This window comes from Erythrolamprus reginae, chromosome 2, assembly GCF_031021105.1.
Source record: "Erythrolamprus reginae isolate rEryReg1 chromosome 2, rEryReg1.hap1, whole genome shotgun sequence".
Classification (NCBI taxonomy): Eukaryota; Metazoa; Chordata; class Lepidosauria; order Squamata; family Dipsadidae; genus Erythrolamprus; species Erythrolamprus reginae.
The window spans coordinates 195,285,738-195,304,160 of NC_091951.1; the positions used below are offsets into that span (position 1 = coordinate 195,285,738).

The 18,423-nt window shown below is 42.1% G+C and overlaps 1 protein-coding gene across 1 annotated transcript; it reads left to right on the forward strand.

Annotated features, from left to right (window-relative positions):
* Positions 1 to 17,458: 17,458 nt before the first annotated feature.
* Positions 17,459 to 18,394, forward strand: LOC139159475 (olfactory receptor 13H1-like). The gene has a single exon (XM_070736792.1). The coding sequence runs from the start codon at positions 17,459 to 17,461 to the stop codon at positions 18,392 to 18,394; it is 936 nt and encodes a 311-aa protein (XP_070592893.1).
* Positions 18,395 to 18,423: the final 29 nt, after the last annotated feature.

Sequence of the window (18,423 nt, forward strand, 5' to 3'; positions counted from 1 at the left end):
GGATCTATGTTTATCCCAGGCATGTTTAAATTCAGTTACTGTGGATTTACCAACCACGTCTGCTGGAAGTTTGTTCCAAGGATCTATTACTCTTTCAGTAAAATAATATTTTCTCATGTTGCTTTTGATCTTTCCCGCAACTCACTTCAGATTGTGTCCCCTTGTTCTTGTGTTCACTTTCCTATTAAAAACACATCCCTCCTGAACCTTATTTAACCCTTTGACATATTTAAATGTTTCGATCATTTCCCCCCTTTCCCTTCTGTCCTCCAGACTATACAGATTGAGTTCATTAAGTCTTTCCTGATAAGTTTTATGCTTAAGACCTTCCAGTATTTTTGTAGCCCGTCTTTGGACCTGTTCAATTTTGTCAATATCTTTTTGTAGGTGAGGTCTCCAGAACTGAACACAGTATTCCAAATGTGGTCTCACCAGCCCTCTATATAGCGGGATCACAATCTCCCTCTTCCTGCTTTTTATACCTGTAGCCATGCAGCCAAGCATCCTACTTGCATTTCCTACTGCCCGACCACACTGCTCACCCATTTTGAGACTGTCAGAAATTACTACCCCTAAATCCTTCTCTTCTGAAGTTTTTGCTAACACAGAACTGCCTATACAATACTCAGATTGAGGATTCCTTTTCCCCAAGTGCATTATTTTACATTTGGAAACATTAAACTGCAGTTTCCATTGCTTTGACCATTTATCTAGTAAAGTTAAATCATTTACCATATTACAGATGCCTCCAGGAATATCAACCCTATTGCACACTTTAGAGTCATCAGCAAATAGGCAAACCTTCCCTACCAAATCTTCCCCTATGTCACTCACAAACATATTAAAAAGAATAGGGCTCAGAACAGACCCTTGTGGCACCCCGCTTGTAACCTGTCTCTGCTCAGAATACTCGCCATTAACAATAACTCTCTGATGTCTACACTTCAGCCAGCTGCAAATCCACAGAACTATCCAGGGATTACGTCCAATCTTCATTCATTTATCTATCAGCTCTTTATGTGAAACCGTATCAAAGGCTTTGCTGAAGTCCAGGTAGGCAATATCCATGGCAATACCTTGATCCAACACCATTGTGACATAGTGAAAGAAATCAATGAGATTAGTCTGACAAGATTTGCCTTCAGTAAAGCCATGCTGATTTGGGTCCAATAAGTTATTGTTTTTTAGGTGCTGATTTATCCTCTTTTTGAGTAGGGTTTCCATCATTTTAACTATAACTGATGTCAAGCTAACTGGCCTGTAGTTACCAGCTTCCTCCAACACCTTTGTGACATAGTCAAAGAAATCAATGAGTTTAGTCTGACATATTCTGAAATTAATTGTTAATCAGGATTTTTTTTGCAGTTTTGCGACACTATATTCTAAAACTGCTTGAAAGGTATTATATAAATAATATCCTTTGCCTACCAATACATCTTACTTCTTTTTTCTGTTACTTTAATATCCCTCTGCTTCTTAAAGCTATTGCTGATTGTTCCATAAGCAGAAGAAGCAGTGGGAGAGAGGACAATCCACATTAAGGATATTTCTTGTGAATTCAAAGAACTGACTCTAATTATGGCCATTGATAGTTATAGATTAGACTGATAACTTTCAACAAATGAAAATCAAAATACATGAAGATTCCAAATATTCCAGTCCACCTTATCACTGATTGATTTACCTAAATTGCAACATTTAACCACTTTAACTGTACAGTGATACCCCGTCTTACGAACATAATTGGTTCCGGGACGAGGTTCGAAAGGTGAAAAGTTCATAAGCCGAAACAATGTTTCCCATAGGAATCAATGGGAAAGTGAATAATGCATGCAAGCCCATTAGGAAAATCCAAAACTTTAAGTTTTTTTAAAAAGCGGTGAGCGGATGAAGTGGAGGAGAACAGAGTGGGGACAGGCGAGCCGAGGAAGAGTCGGGAGAGGGGATTTCCCCAATCTCGCTGTCAAAATGTGTCCGTGGGAGACTCAGCCATCCATCGCCCACTGTCCCCTCCTGCCAGAAGCCTGCAAAGAGCCAAAGCTGTGTGTGGAGAAAGGTGAAACTTTCAGCTCCTGGATGGACCGGAGAGCCTGGACATGCCACCTTCCCGCCTGCCCTGCCGATTGCTCTCCCACCCTCCTCCAACAGTGCCTGTCCCACCCTCTCCAAGAGCTGCACCGAGACCACCCGGGAGCCAATGCTTCCAGGAGGGTTCCCCTCGCTAGCCTCCTCTAGATCTGCCATTCAAGGCTTTGGTAACTTTAGAGGATTCCTGTCCAGCACACGCGCGCTCTCCCGGCACAACTTGCCCAGAGGATTTTTTTCCACCTCTCACGATCCCTCCAATGCCCCAACCTGCAGGAGGAGGGGGGTTGGCTCCCCACACGGGAGCCACCCAAAGGCGAAATATGATTTGAAAAGCTCTGGTGCACAAAAAGCTTGGGGAGAGTGTGACTTGGTAACGTGGGGAGGAGGAGGAAGAGCCGGGATGGGAGGAGGAGGAGTGGGAGGAAGGCAAGATCTGCTCCCAACACCCATTGGAAACGAGCAAACCAAGGGTTCTCAGCCAAGTCTTCTGAAAGAGACCGAGCTTTATGCAATCTCTCTTGGAATTAAAGGAGCTGGCGCCCATACACAAAAAGCGGTGCTAGAAACACACTCTCAGTATCGGAGCTTTTATAAAAGAATCTCAAGGGGGGGCTGGCAATGAAAAGAATCCAGAGCCCTGGAATAAAAGTCAAGCGGAGGAAGCGAAGGGCAAGAGGGGAAAGTGGCAGCCAGATGGGGTGGCTGCGGAGAGCTCCTCTGATGCATGGTTCTCTCTCCCCTCCAACACCTTTGACGTCACGGAGACCTCCTTCCTGGAGTCCACGTTTTGGCTGGCCAGGAAGGATGTCTCTGTGATGTCAAAGTTCCACCCCTGGAATTCCCTATGGGGATTCCCCATCTCAGTTGGAGCCTCCCGACCTGCCGATAGAGCCGCAGATTACAAAAACCGATCGGCGGCAGCGGGTTCGTAAGGCGAAAAAAGTTCGTAAGAAGAGGCAAAAATTTTCTGAACCCCGGGTTCATATCTCGGGTTGTTTGTAAGTCGAGTAGTTCGTATCTTGAGGTACCACTGTATTGATAATATTTCTATGAAAGCAATTTAATCTGAATCAATACATTTGTTTGTTTGTTTGTTTGTTTGTTTGTTTATAGGATTTATATGCCGTCCCTCTCTGCCCGTCTAACAGTCTCTGCCAACACCTGGGAAATCGAAACTTATCCTAGCAAAACTTTTCTCCTCCTGCACACTTCCCAACCCCCCTTGATATCTACCCCTCCCCGTCTCTATGACAACCAAGCAAAGAATGCAGCCACAGCGAGCGCAGGTTGACATTTGCCCCCCCTGGAAATGGGACATTAGTCCTAAAAGACAAAACAAAGCATATTAAAAAAACCCCAGCATAAATACATGCAATTTACATTACTTTTATCAGGATATCTCAATTGAAAATGATCAATTTCCCTCTGAGTATTCATATGTTTTTCGTCCACCCATTCTGCATGTGATACTGGGAAATGTTTCCAAGCCACCAGATACTGAGTTTTATCCCTGGTTTTCCAATTATCCTGTTGATAGTTCAAATAACACCTCAGGTACTGTTCTAGCAGGGAGTTTGTCCTCTCGCACCCCCCATTGGTTTGAGGATGATGGCTCAAGCTGAGCCCCTGTTTGGTACCCAATAACCCCATAAACTCTTTCCAAAAATTAGAAGTAAATTGCACCCTATGATCTGGTATGATCGGCTACGTAACTCCATGTAACTGATACACATGTTGTATGAACAGTCTTGCTAGTGTCTTGGCAGTGGGGATTTTTGAACATGCCACAAAATGCACCTGTTTGGAGAAAAGGTCAGTAACAACCCAAATCACTGTATTCCTCCCCACTTTCAGGTAGATCCACAATAAAGTCCATTGATATTTCCTTCCAGGCTGCCCCCGGTTTCGTCACTGTCTGCAACAGTCCTTGGGGGTGACCTGGGGGTTGTTTAGCGTCTGCACACACCGGGCAACTTGCTACATAAGTCTCAATGTCCTTTTTCATGGAGGGCCACCAGAACTTCCTTCTTAATAAATGCAATGTTTTCAAGAAAGTGAAATGTCCTGCCACTTTGGAGTCATGCCCTCTTTCCAATATTAGAGGCCTCAACGCTAGTGGAATACACATCCGCGATCCCAGCCAAACTAGGCCATTCCTTTTGGTGCAATCCCCCTCATGAGTTCTAAACAAGTCATCGGTTTCCAATGCTTTTTGCAGGTTTGCCACCAGATCATCAGGAAGATCCGTCTTCTTAACGCTCTGGTGCCGAGTCATTGCCGAGCAAGCAGTTTGTGAGGGTGGTATTACTGATTGAATTAGCTCCAGCCTCCCGCTGTTGTACTGCGGCATTCTCGACAGAGCATCTGCCATGAAATTGCTCCCCCCGGCAGATAGCGCAGTGAAAAGTTGAACCGATTGAAATGTTGCGCCCATCTGGCTTGTTTAGGGGATAATTTCTGGGTTTTTTTTCAAAGCTTCCAGATTTGTGTGGTCTGTCCACACCTCAAAAGGTTGCTTTGTACCTTCTAGGAAATGTCTCCAGGAGAGCAGTGCCCATCATACCACAAATGCTTCCTTTTCCCACATTGCCCATCTCCACTCGGTGTTGCTTAACTTCCTCGATGTATATGCACAGGGACGTAACACCTGTCCCTCATCTCATTGCAGTAACACTGCTCCCACGGCCACATCACTGGCATCCACTTGTACCACAAACAGTTAAAATGGAATAAAAATGGAAGCAATCAAGTGATCTTGAAGAAGATACTGGAGGTACAGCATAAGAACAGAAAATTTCTCAATGGATAATCATCCAAAAATAATACCAACAGAATACTAGTCACTCTCAATGTTTCTGGCTGCCATTTTTATTTATTACTGCTCAGAACTCCCCCACATTTCAGAAAATAAACATCTGGAAATACCTTGACAGCTACCTAAGAGAAGAAAATAATATACAAAATAAATGTTATTAATTTTTTGAATGCCAAATTAGTTTATTGCATATAATTGACAAAACTGCCAGTTTCTAAATTTAGGATACAGTATTTTTGTGTGCTGTTACAGGGAAGAAAAACAAACTTTCTGGAATTATATATGTGTGTGTGTGTGTGTGTGTATGTATCAAATGTTTTTAACTGAAATTTTAAATTTAAGGGAGACTAGGATGGCACCATTTCGGCCTTGTTCTGGCCTCATCAGCTAGCCACACCCTTCCTTACTAGGATTCAATCTAGCAGCCTCTGCCTTGTAAGGCAGAGAGTTAGCAGTTGAGCCACCAGACCTTGATATACACACACACACACACACACACACACACACACACACACACACACATGTCGGATCACCCTGGTATATTTGAAGGAACGTCACAGCTCCTTTTTGCTGTAGGCCCAACCCAGGGCCACTTCAAGGCAGTTAATTTATTTATAGCCGACAACTATATTCTGTATGTGTCAAATGTTTTTTTAGCTGGAATTTTAAAATTAAGGGAGACTAGGATGGTCCCATTTCGGCCTTGTTCTGGCCTCATCAGCTAGCCACACCCTTCCTTACTGGGATTTGATCCGGTGGACTCTGCCTTGTAAGGCAACAGCTGGAAGGGATCTGATCTGATAGCTCAAATTTGTAATTCTCTGCCTTACAAGGCAGAGTCCACCGGATCAAATCCCAGTAAGGAAGGGTGTGGCTAGCTGATGAGGCCAGAACAAGGCCGAAATGGGACCATCCTAGTCCCCTTAATTTTAAAATTCCAGCTAAAAAAACATTTGACACATACAGAATACACGGGAAGAAACCCGAATATACCAAGACTGTCATACCTGTACCCGTGAAAATCTACGAAAACAAATATATATATATATATATTTGTTTTCATAGATTTTCAGGGTATATGTATGTAGATTGTTCTGAGTTCGGCTTTTGCCCTGTGTAATATTTTGCATGTCTATGTGACATTTCGGTGAAGTTTTAAGCTTCGTGTTGCTGTAAATATGGAATATTTATAAATATTTATATATATATATAAATATATATATATATATATATGACGGTCTTGGTATATTCGGGTTTCTTCCCGTGTAGGATTTGGAAATTTCTGGCGACGTTTCGACGAGGTCTCACTCGTCATCTTCAGGCTGGTGTTTCTGTCCTTGTTCTCAGGCGAACACTGTGAGACCTAAGCTGCCTTCCTTCTATAAATACTGGTGGCTGGGTGTGGTTTGATGGCTCAGCAATTGCCTGCTGTGTAGAAACTTCCTGGTGAGTTAGTGGGGTAACAATTGGGGTCGTTGATGTAGCTGATGTATGCTGATTAGTTAATGGTTGTAGATTAGGCGTGATATCCTGAGTAGTTGGAACTTGCAGGCTACTTGATTGCTTTACAATGTGTGTTCTGAGTCTGGTTTCTATGGCTGGGATACGTTTGAGGGCTGGTTTCCAGATGTCTGGTAAGCGAGAGGTATCATCCCGCTTGTTCATATTTTGGGGATGTTTTTCTATCTCGATGGCTTCCATGATTATTCTTTTGCTGTAGTGTTCTGTTTTGGAAATTAATTTGGTACTGTCAAAATCAATTTCATGTCCTGTAGTTTTGAAGTGTTGGAAAAGGGAGGAGGTTTTTTCTTTTTTCTTTAATGCATTCTTATGTTCTGAAACACGTGCATTTACTCTCCTGTTCATTTGTCCAATATATGTGGCTGGGCAGATATTACACGGTATTTGATAAACTCCCTGGTTTTCTAGTTTCTTAGGATGTTGGCTATTTTTTAATCTGTACCAAAGGCTGTCTTGATGTTGTGTTTGCGGAGAATTTTACTGATTTTATCTGTGGTGCCTTTGATGTAAGGGAGGAGGGCGATGCCATTGTCCTGTTCTGTGTCTTGGTTCTTGGGGGGTGTCTCTTTTTGGATTAAGTTGTTGATTGTCTCTTTTTGGAATCAATTGGAAATTAATACATTTGTGAGACTGTGTAATTCAGGTTCCAGGTGGTCTTTGTCGGCTAGGCGTTTGGTTCTGGAAATGAGGGTCTTGGCTACAGAATTGATCTGTGCAGGGTGGTGGTGGGATTTTGCGTTCAAGTAGCGGTTGGTGTGTGTCTTCTTCTGGTACATGGTGTCTCCTAGGGAGCCATCGGGTTTTTTGTAGATTAGGACATCCAGGAAGGGAAGTTTGTTGTTGGTTTCTATTTCCATGGTGAATTGTATTTTGGGGTGTAGGCTGTTGAGATGTGTGAGAAAGCTGTCCAGTTTTTCTTTCCCATGTGGCCAAATTACGAAGGTGTCATCTACATATCTAAGCCAGAGTTTGGGTTTGTATTCAGATTTGTCCAAGGCATTGGTTTCAAAATATTCCATGTATAAGTTTGCGATGACGGGTGACAGGGGTGATCCCATGGGGGCTCCTTCTATCTGTTTGTATCTTTGTCCATTGTGCATGAAGTATGTATTCATCAGGCAGTGGTTGGTCAGATCTAAGATGTGCTTCGGGGGGTTGTATTTGTTTTGGATGGCTGTCAGGGCTTCTTTGATAGGCACTTGGGTGAAGAGAGATATGACATCGAAGCTTACGAGAAGGTCACTGGGTTGTAGGTTTTGTTCCTTTATGATTTCTATGAAGTGGAATGAGTTTTGTACATGAGACTTGATGGATTCTGCATAGGGCTGGAGTTGTTTGGCGAGAAATTTGGCAAGATTCTGTAGGGGTGAGCCTATGGAGCTGACTATGGGTCTGAGTGGTGTTCTTTCTTTGTGTATCTTGGGGAGGCCATAGAGCTTGGGGCATCTGGATGATTTTTCTCTGGGGATGATTCTTTGCTGGAATTCTTCACTGATGGGAGAAGCTTTAATTTTGGATTTGGTGGTTTTTTCCAGGTAGGTGGTAGGATCTGTGCTTAGAGGTTTGTAAGCGGGGTCTTGGACTGGGTTGGATAGCTTGTCTTGGTAGTCAGATGTGTTCATCACCACAGTGGCATTGCCTTTGTCTGCTGGGAGGATGATTATGTTATTTTTCTTTCCTCAAGTTGGTGAGTGCTTTTTGTTCATCTTTATGTAAGTTGCTTCTGGGTGGAATGCTGGAGCAGAGGACATTGGTGACTTCGAGTCTGATTTTGTTGGCTTCATCTTGGTTGATTTTGGTTAGGGTGGCTTCAACTCCGCATATGATGCTTTCAGTGGGGATGCATTTGGGGGCGACTGCAAAGTTGAATCCTTTGGAGAGGACGTTCGTTTCTGCTGTGGTGAGGGTCCTGTCCGATATATTATGTACTGTATTCTTCATGAGTTGCTGTGGAAAAGGTTTGGGCTTCTGGTGTTTTTCCAAATTGTGGAGTTTCCTGGTGTGTATGTCTGTATTGAGGGAGGTTTCTGTTTCAGCTCTCCAGAGGGCTAGTTGTTTGGATTTGTCCCAGAGTATTGGGTGGATTCTGTTGCTGAGTTTGAGGTGAAGACTGAGTAGGTCTTTGTTGGTTTGGTCTAGTAGGAATCTTTTTCTGTGGAGTTCGTTTCTGATTAGGGCTAATTCAGTTCTTTTCAGGATCCGATCAGTGGATGGGGTTTTAGAATGGAATTTTAGTTGGCAGCATTTGGGGATCAAGTTTCTGTCTCGGCAGTTGCATAGAAATTTGAGGTCACATAGGATGGTAGCTCTTTGGACCTCGAGTTTCTCGTAGGTCCTGGTCAGCAAGAAGGTATCCTCCCCATAGAGGTAAGATATTTGTTTTCGTAGATTTTCACGGGTACAGGTATGACGGTCTTGGTATATTCAGTTTCTTCCCGTGTAGGATTTGGAAATTTCTGGCGACGTTTCGATGAGGTCTCACTCATCATCTTCAGGCTGGTGTTTCTGTCCTTGTTCTAAGGCAAACACTGTGAGACCTAAGCTGCCTTCCTTCTATAAATACTGGTGGCTGGGTGTGGTTTGATGGCTCAGCAATTTCCTGCTGTGTAGAAACTTCCTGGTGAGTCAGTGCGGTAACAATTGGGGTCGTTGGTGTAGCTGAGGTATGCTGATTAGTTAATGGTTGTAGATTAGGCGTGATATCCTGAGTAGTTGGAACTTCCAGGCTACTTGATTGTTTTACAATGTGTGTTCTGAGTCTGGTTTCTATGGCTGGGATACGTTTGAGGGCTGGTTTCCAGATGTCTGGTAAGCGGGAGGTATCATCCCGCTTGTTCATATTTTGGGGATATTGTTCTATCTCGATGGCTTCCATTATTATTCTTTTGCTGTAGTGTTCTGTTTTGGAAATTAATTTAGTACTGTCAAAATCAATTTCATGTCCTGTAGTTTTGAAGTGTTGGAAAAGGGAGGAGGTTTTTTCTTTTTTCCTTAATGCATTCTTATGTTCTGCAACACGTGCATTTACTCTCCTGTTAGTTTGTCCAATATATTTGGCTGGGCAGATTTTACACGGTATTTGATAAACTCCCTGGTTTTCTAGCTGGATATTGTCTTTGGGGTTTCTTAGGATGTTGGCTATTTTCTTATCTGTACCAAAGGCTGTCCTGATGTTGTGTTTGCAGAGAATTTTACTGATTTTATCTGTGGTGCCTTTGATGTAAGGGAGGAGGGCGATGCCATTGTCCTGTTCTTTGTCTTGGTTCTTGGGGGGGTGTCTCTTTTTGGATTAAGTTGTTGATTGCCTCTCTTTGGAATCCATTGGAAATTAATACATTTGTAATTCAGGTTCCAGGTGGTCTTTGTCGGCTAGGCGTTTGGTTCTGGAAATGAGGTTCTTGGCTATGGAATTGATCTGTGCAGGGTGGTGGTGGGATTTTGCGTTTAAGTAGCGGTTGGTGTGTGTCTTCTTTTGGTAGATGGTATGTCCTAGGATTATGGAAATCTATACTACTTCATTGTCTTTTTTAAAAAGTTTTTTAATTTTTAAAATTTCTTACAAATATTTCAATGCATGAACAGTGTGGCACCTGGGTGTCATGCATTCTAATACAAATGAAACTAATAGAATTAATCATACCGTATTATTCGGAGTTTAAGATGCACCAGAGTATAATATGCACCTTCATTTTTGGGGAGGAAAATAGGGAAAAGTATCTGTTTACCAGGTACTCATCTGGCTAGCGTCCTTAGTCTGGTCAGCTTCAGCACATTATTTTATCCCCTGGTTATGGCTTTAAAAAAACTTTATTCAGAGAGAGTAGTAAGAGCTTGCAAGCCAGTAAGAGCTGGGAATATCCTTAGCACCTGGAAAGAAACGTTTGGAGCAAGTATAGCAATGGAAAAAATCCTGCAAAGAATTAAGGCTTGGAAAACATTCTTAGCAGAGAGTAACAATGAATGAGCTTGTAAGCGGGTAAGACCTGGGAACATCGTTAGTACTTGGTTAGGGCTGGAAAGAAACATTTGGAACAAGTTAGATCAATGAAAAAAAAACCTGCAAAGACTTAGGGCTTGGAAAACATTCTTCGCAGAGAGTAACAATGAAAGCGCTTACAATCTGGTAAGAGCTGTGAATATTGTTAGCACCTGATTAGAGGTGGAAAGAAACTTATTCAGAGCAAGTTAGAGCAATGAAAAAAAACCTGGCTCCATTTTCACTGACAGAGGCAACGTGGGTCAGTCCTTCATTGTTTCCAGAATGGACTTGCAGGTCAGATCTAAGCACTCCACAGGCCGAATCCAGCCTGCAGGCCTTGAGTTTAACACCCCTGACCTAAGTGATACTATTGCTGTACTATCATGGTCTTGGAGGCTGTAAAGGTTTGAATGAGGGACACGAGACCAAAAGCTTTGAGTGTGGAGGTTTGTGATCAAGGACATTAGTATCTTTAGTTCTGGATTGGGCTATACTGCCCCAGACAGACCCAGTGTGCAAACTGGGGATTTTCCTGGTCTTGTGACTCCTGCTCAACGAACAGGTAGCAGTCATGGCTAGAAGAACCTTTGTGCAACCACGTGTTGTGTGCCAGCTGTGTCCTTTCCTGAATTGGGAGTCCCTACACTCAGTCAGTCAAGCCTTGATCATCTCATGCTTGGCCTATTGCAACATAATCTACACAAGGCGATCCTTGAAGAATACAGTGGTACATCTAGTTAAGAACTTAATTCATTCCGTGACAAGGTTCTTAAGTAGAAAAGTTCTTAAGTAGAAGCAGTTTTTCCCATAGGAATCAATGTAAAAGCAAACAATGCATGCAAAACCATTAGGAAAGAAATAAAAGCTCGGAATTTGGGTGGGAGGAGGAGGAGGAAGAAGAGGAGGAGGACAGTCACTGCTGAAGGAAGAAGGTGAGGTGAGGTGTATCAAAAAAATCCAAAACTATTAAGCTTAAAAAAAAAAGAGGGACTATGAGGTGGCGAGGAGGAGCACATGCCTCCCATACACCCAGCGTGAGGCTGCCTCCCATACACTGCACCGGAGAAAGAAACCTAGGTTGGAGAGAGGGGAGAACATCCTGCTCCTTTGACCGAAAGGTGGCTCTGCTGCTGCTGCAACCTGCTTCCTCTTGCTTCCCATGCTGAAGGGCTCCCCTCTCCTCTCGCTTCCTCACTTTGTAGCCGGCACCTTTCCTTCACTGTGGTGATTCCTCAGTTTGGCTGAAGCCGAGTTGATCCGATGAGGGCAAAGCGCCCCCTTTTGCCTTTCTGCGCCCAGACTATCCAGGAGACAACCTCACACCGGGTGTGTGGGAGGCAACGCGAGGAAGTCACCACAGTGAAGTGGTTTATTCCCTCTCCAAGTGCCCAGAAAAATGCTTTGTTCTCTCTGGACTGCCTCTTTAAGCGCCACCAAAGGGCTCCTCTGGCAGCCCATAAAAGTCCGAACTGGCCGGGATTAAAGGGAGGATGGCAGGAAACTGACCAGGCTTTGGTCCAGCTCTCAAATTTCCTGGGAAACTTTTCCGGGCTCAGGTTCTCAAGTAAAAAATGGTTCTTAAGAAGAGGCAAAAAAATCTTGAACACCCGGTTCTTATCTAGAAAAGTTCTTAAGTAGTGGCGTTCTTAAGTAGAGGTGCCACTGTATTTAGAAATTACAGCAGGTACAGATGGCAGCCATGCAGATAGTTTTTGAGCCCCTTAGGGTGTTCCAGGTTACTCTGCAGACTACTAATTGCCAGTTTGCTTCCAGGTCCAATTCAAGGTATTGAATTATCATCTTTGTTCTGTCTGGGTCACTCCGGAAGCTATGACCAACCCAAAAAGATAAGCCAGACACACCGGTAGAATTCAAATACAGTTTTATAATGTTCAAGAGAAATGAAGCTAACAGAAAATGTCCTTACAAAGCAGGAAACACTGGAACTCCAAATACATACACGAAGGCAATTGTCCATGCATCAATATAGGATTCTTGCTGCCAAGACAAGGCTGTAGATAACCGACATACACCTCCCACGGGTCTTCAAGACTGCTGGGCCATGAGCCAGGAACAGAAACAGCGAGAAACAATGCAGGTTACAGTAACTCCAAACTGATAACACTCCACATGGCTTCAAGGGTTTGCCTGCCTTATAAACCCTTCCCTGCTAATGAGGACCACACCCAAGCCCTGGTGTTCCTTATTCAATGCTGATAATATTTCTTCAATTGATCCTTCCTTTGATCTAGATGTCTCTGTCGCATGTTAATGACAGCTTGTGCTTCGTCACCTAATGACTCCAAAGACTCCAAGCTACTGGCTGGGGAGAGCCCCTCCCTGGGGCTCCCATGCTGTTCGTCCTCGTCACATTCCTGACTATACTCTCCCCCGTCCGACTGCCCAGCCTCCTCCTCTTTGCTGTCATCCTCCTCCGGGCATGGAGCCAGCAGAGACGCAGCTGGTCTTTGATCTGCCTCAGGCTGAACCACAACACACCTTAAAGCCTTTCATGGGATGAGGAACCATCTCAGCACAATGGGATTGGCCTGCTACTAGTGTTGAGCGAACCGAACTTGCAAAGTTTGGCATGCTGAACCCGAACCCGAACTTTTTTAAAAGTTCGGGTAAAGTTTGGGTTTGGGTTCAGCCCAACACTACCCGCTACAACTGACTTTGTCAGTTAATAAATCCCAGCTGATGGGGTTCAGGAGAAGAGGCTTTTCTGCCATGGTTCCCATCTTCTGGAATATTTTACCCTTTTGGCCTTCCAAGAGGGTCTGAAAACATGGCTTTGCCAACCCAATGGAGTATATCATTTTGCAGGAGGTTAACAAATTAAAATAAGATCCAATCTCCTTTCCGTGTGTGTATCTTGGTCCTTTCCCTTTTTTTCCATTTTAATGTTAATATTTTTTGTTTTAATGATGAATCTTTTAAAATAATTATTATTGTAGGCCATCCACTTAGAGTTGTCTCTAGGCAAGATAGATAGCATATAAATTTAAGAAATAAATAAATGTCTCAATATTTGAAGTTTCTCGGTGGCCTTCAAGGACAATCCAATGTAGAGTGCATTGCAGCAATGCAAAGGGGGAAGTGACCAATATATGAGTTATCATGAGAGAGACCTTGCAGTCCAGGAAGGGATGCAATTAGCACACTGGATGAATCAGTGCAAAGCCCCACCTCACCCCCAGCCATGGATGCTAGCTACTCCTCAAGCAGGAGCCCCCAATTGTGCACCAGCTCAGTCAAAGGAAGTATCACAACCTCCAGTATCAAGGATGGACTATCATCTGGGTCCATGTGACCAAGAACCAAGAGTCACCTTGTTGAGTCAAAGCCAAATCCTCCCCATCCAGACCTTTGCTCTTTACTCCTGCCTTGGAACTGAAAGATATTGTAGAACTTGAAGGGAAGGAGAACAAGATTCATTTCAATTATTCAAAAAATAACAAAATACATCTATTTCTGAATTGCCTAACAACTTATATAAAGCAGTGTAATTCTGCACTACTCCACTGCCTCTGTAGTAGCTACTTTTAAAATTGATCAGAACATTGCTCACAATCAAATTCCAAACTTTGGGGTTTCAAATAGGACGCAACTGTTCAGAAGGTTCTGAGGTGCTTTTTACATAATGGATTGTGTTTGGTGGGGTTGGGATTTTAGCCTGAGGACTCCCAATCTCAACCTCAGAATATTGCATGTTAAAGCTGTAGGCCAACAGCACAACATATATCAGGTCCAAATGAGTCAGGACACTGAAGGGCAGCAAGATTTAGGCAGGGGCGACATTCAATTTTTTTCGCTACTGGTTCTGTGGGTGTGGTTTTGGTAGGTCATGTGACTGGGGCACCCTGAGGATAGCTTTAAAGAGTAGTTCAGTGATCGTTTCCCTCATCGCATCCAACCTTCAGACTCTACAAAGAGAAAATTGGTGTGAATAAGGGAAAGAGTCTGAAAAGAGCTGCCCTGAGTCTTTAGAGAGGGGCAGCATACAACTGTAATAAATTATTATTACTATTATTATTATTATTATTATTATTATTATTATTAAATTATTATTATTAAATGAAGGATTCCATGTCAGCAAAGGTGTCTCCCCTATTGGTTCTGCCAGCTTCCTGTGGGACTGTGGTCATTAAGAGCCTTCTCTGTGGTGGCCCCAGCCCTCTGGAACCAACTCCCCCCAGAGATTAAAACGGCCCCCACCCTCCTTGTCTTTCGCAAATTACTTAAGACTCACCTTTGTCGCCAGGCATGGGGGAGTTAAGTTATCCTTTCCCCCTAGGCTATTACAAGTTATGCATGGTATGTTTGTGTGTATGCTTGGTTTTTTATAATAAGGATTTTTTAGTTGTTTTTATTAATTGGATTGTTCATGTTGTTTTACCACTGTTGTTAGCCGCCCTGAGTCTGCGGAGAGGGGCGGCATACAAATCCAATAAAGAATAATAAAAATAATAATTAAACTATTCTCCCACCTCTGGATTCTCATTTGGTTGTGAAGCACATCAGAACACTGGCTACTACAGCCCTTTTATGCTGTAAATGTTATCAGTCTCTGAGAAAATAAAAAACTTCAGCTTTGCTGTAAAGCTGTCTTTCTGGAAAAGAATGGCACAGTTGAACCTAAATAATGAAATAATTTATATTTTCAGACTCTAAACTTAATGGGCAGGAGATTCCACCGAAATTCATTTAAAGACCTGTCCTCTGACTTTTATCTTGGCTTTCTTCCAGCAGAAATGACATTTATTACCCATTGGGGAAAATATGAGATTGGGAGGGGGGGCGGGAGAAAAATCTTACCTTAAGGAACTGGCAGTGTTGATCTCAATGCCAAAACAAAGAACACTATTCTTCTGCTAATATTTGTCCCCTTCAAGTGCTTATTCTTCTTAAGCTGTGGCTCAGAATTAAAAGCAACCACAATGAGGAACACTGCGCTTCGCAAAAATACATTAGGCAAAGACAGTATGACTGGATGATGCTAGAAAACTATAGACCACAAATCTGGATCTAAAGTTTATCAAATCCGCAGGTTCTTTGAAAGCAAACAGCACCATTTTTCCCACTTTGCTTTTGACAATTACTTTGGAAGACGTTAAAAAAAATTTTTTTTTGACCATTTATCACTTGGAAGAACACTGGGTAAGCAAAACTTCAGAGATAAAAAGACAAATACAGAAGATAATTTAAGTGTTAATTTTTTTTTTTTACCATTTATCACTTGGAAGAATACTGGGTAAGCAAAACTTCAGAGATAAAAAGACAAATACAGAAGATAATTTAAGTGGGTAAATTGTTCTCTATTTTTATTTGTAAAATAAATCTTGAATTCATGGAATCCTTGTTCCAGACAGGAGACTTTGAAACCATGTCTTCTGAAGGAGCTTTGCCTGGTGGCAATCATATGCAGTTTCTATGAAGTGAGCACAATGAGCAGATGTCAAACTCCATCGTATTTGGGTGGGGGGGAGTGTTAGATTGTCTCTACTTGTGTGTGCATAAATCCATAGACATAGTAGGACTGTATCTTATGTTTACCATTAAAGGATATGTGACAGAAATAGGGTGAATGACCTTTAAATTATCCATCTGAACAATTCAAAAAGATAAGGAAGGGCAGAAAATGTCTAGATGTAAATTTTAATGAAACAGAAGGCTGATATCCCCTCCCCCACAAAAAAGGAATGAGAATGGAACTGGGACTGAATTGTGTTGTCTTCTGGTTATTCTAATGCTTATCTTTCCGATAAGGTTGGAGTTGTTGCTACCAACTCTTCTCTCTCTCCTCTGTTTACTTTTCATTCCATGAATGTTTTTCTCTTTGAGAATTTTAGTTCTCTAACCCAACATGGACCACTGATGGTCTGTGAGAAAATGTTGGTGATCCACAGAAAAATTATTTGTATTTTTTATTTTATTTTTTATGTTGCACTAAATACTATTTATGGTTTTTTAAAAAAATCATATTGGTGGTCCACAGAATTTAAAATTATGAATTTAGTGGTCCCTGAGGTCCGAAAGGTTGGCTACCCTTGCTCTAACCAACCTCCATTCTCAATCTTAATCTTATATGGGAAATGACAGCCCAGGGAGGAGGCCAAGAATTTGATTTATAACCCCTCCTTTGGATTCTAGTCCAGCACAAAGTAAGTGTCCCAGATAGTTAGAGAATAGACTACTGGGATATCATTAATTTTTTTCTAATAAAAGCATCAGCCTATTTTCTATTCTGAATAGTAACCATCTTCTGCAATCTTTTCACCCACCCAAAGAATGAAATGGTGCCATGAACTGAAATTCTGATCATACTTTAACTAAAAATAATTATGAAGTATATCGTTAAAATATCAGTGCACTGTTTATAACATAATATAGCAAAGAAAACCAAAAATGAAGCTAAGATTGATGTCTTAGTAGAGATACCTCAGGTTTAGAAACAACATTGTGCCCTGCAACAAATTTGATTCTCCTTTGCTTTATGAATTACCTAACTAGCACATTGCTTCTAATGAGTTAACTCAGGACATTTTTTTTCAGTTTCTACCGACCTGCTGGTAAATTAAGGGTGGGGATGAAGCTAAGGCTGCCAGCTTGCTGCTTTCATTACTTTGGGAAATAGATTTCTTCATCTTCCATCTGGAGTTAGATTTGAATACCTAGCTATGAAACAGAATGTAGCTTATTGAGTTTTGGCTTAGCATTTTATGCAGTCATTGCAGTTTGCAAACAATGTATACTTTAATGCAGTGTGTGAACTATTCACGTGAGTATCCAACAATTGTATTCAATGAATCATGGCTAAAACAAATGCTGTCTAAGCATGATGCGCAATGCATTATTCAAACAGTTTTTATTGCATTTTTATTTTTTCTATACAGCTTTGGCAAGCTAAACATTTAAAGTGAAAGTATTGCATCTCTCCTAGTCTGCGGAGACGGGCGGCATACAAATCTAATAAATTATTATTATTATTATTATATACTCAGTAATCATTCTTGTTTCCTGCAGGATTCATTCATTCTTTCCTGCAGGAGAGAATGAGAGAAAATAGGATAGGAACTTCAAATGAATCACTGGTGATCAAATTCATCCTGGTCGGATTATCAGAATATCCCAGAGCTCAGATTATTCTCTTTTGGTTCCTCTTGATAATGTATCTCATTAGCTTTCTTGGCAATGGACTTATCATTATATTGATCATTGCTGACTCCCGGCTTCATACCCCGATGTATTTCTTCATTTGTGTCCTTTCCACAATAGACTTTGTTCTTACCCACAATGCAGTTCCTGAGATTTTAGCGAACTGCTTCATCTACAGGCCCACAATTTCTTTCTCCAGATGTTTGGTCCAAATATATATGGGTGTATTTCTAGTTATAGCAGAGTGCATCATTTTGGCAGTCATGGCATATGATCGCTTGGCTGCTGTATGCCAGCCATTATACTACACGCAGATCATGAGTTGGAAATTATGCTTTTATCTAGTAGCCATGACAGTGGCCCTTGCCTTCACGATGACAGTGGTAATGATGCTCTTGCAGCCCACTGACTTCTGTGGTCATCACATCATCAACCATTTTGCATGTGAATTGCAATCTGTACTCAAACTGGCTTGTTCCAACACAGTCAGTGAGCTCTTTATGCATATCTCCAGCTTCTTTCTGGTATTCCCTCCCTTTGGCTTCATAGTTGTGACATATGTCCGCATAGGCCTGGCTATACGAAGTATCCGCTCTACCCATGGACGCAGAAAAGTCTCCACCTGTAGTTCTCACCTTGCTGTGGTCAGTGTGTTTTATGGAACAATCATGATCATGTACTTGAGACCTGAAGGGAAATCCGTTTCTGAAAAGGACAAGGTCATATCCTTAGCATACGGGCCTCTGACTCCCATGCTCAATCCTCTGATCTACAGCCTGAGAAACAAGGATGTCAAGGCAGCATTTTGGAAGCTGGTTCAAAGAAAACCTTGATATAATGTACAAGTATGCCCACCATGTCC

Excerpts from the sequence above, each read along its gene's own strand:
- LOC139159475 (XM_070736792.1), top strand. The coding sequence starts at position 17,459 with ATGAGAGAAAATAGGATAGGAACTTCAAATGAATCACTGGTGATCAAA.